Genomic DNA, 716 nt, shown 5'->3' on the forward strand with positions numbered 1-716 from the left:
TATATATATATATATATTTGGTTGTTGAAAAGAAACAAAGATGCTGAATTTTTTAAGCATAAACACGAATAGATTCATTGTTGCAAATGGAAATGAATTTTCTATATATTTATATTAGGTTATGTTATCTATGCCTCGAATATCAATTGTAATTGTCGAGTTATGTTTTAATTCCACAAACTAGTTTTTGCATACATGTGTGAATGGAATGCCTAATATATTTTATATTTTTTTGCGCGCGCGTGTGTGTGTGTTTTGTATTTATTATATATTCACACACACATGCAATTTAGTAATCATACAATTGTAGTTCTAAGAAAAATATAAGGATTGCTTATATTTCTTTTTAAAGAGTGCTAGAAAAGATGGCACAAAGATTTCCTGTGCCAAATGCAGGAAGTAATGGACCACCACCTCAGCGATATCCACAATCCTCGGTACCACCAAATTTGCGCCAGTACTCTGGGCCAAATTTTCCAGTAAATATATATTTCTAATTTCGATGCATAATCAGTATAATATTGACTGTAATATTCAGATATTAAATTGATTTTTTGTGTTTTTATTTAATCCTTGGATGACAATGGCTAAGTCACTTAGGATCTTATGAATATGTAGCTATTATTTGTACATTTTCTTTCTTTATATCGCGAGGAAAATCTAAATCAAAGTTGTTACTTTGTTTACTATTTTATTATATACTATATATATATATA

At 28.5% G+C, this 716-nt stretch overlaps 1 protein-coding gene across 4 annotated transcripts in view; it reads left to right on the forward strand.

The window, feature by feature from the left end:
• LOC108751609 (brahma-associated protein of 60 kDa) overlaps positions 1 to 716 on the forward strand; it is a 3,970-nt gene that overhangs the window by 632 nt on the left and 2,622 nt on the right. For all 4 annotated transcript variants that reach the window (XM_018491893.1, XM_018491876.1, XM_018491902.1 and 1 more), the window contains exon 2: positions 353 to 479. In XM_018491893.1, the coding sequence (XP_018347395.1) occupies positions 366 to 479 (114 nt within the window). In that variant the 5' untranslated portion in view covers positions 353 to 365. The remainder of the gene's footprint in view (positions 1 to 352; positions 480 to 716) is intronic.

This window comes from Trachymyrmex septentrionalis, unplaced genomic scaffold (assembly GCF_001594115.1).
Source record: "Trachymyrmex septentrionalis isolate Tsep2-gDNA-1 unplaced genomic scaffold, Tsep1.0 scaffold112, whole genome shotgun sequence".
Lineage (NCBI taxonomy): Eukaryota > Metazoa > Arthropoda > Insecta > Hymenoptera > Formicidae > Trachymyrmex > Trachymyrmex septentrionalis.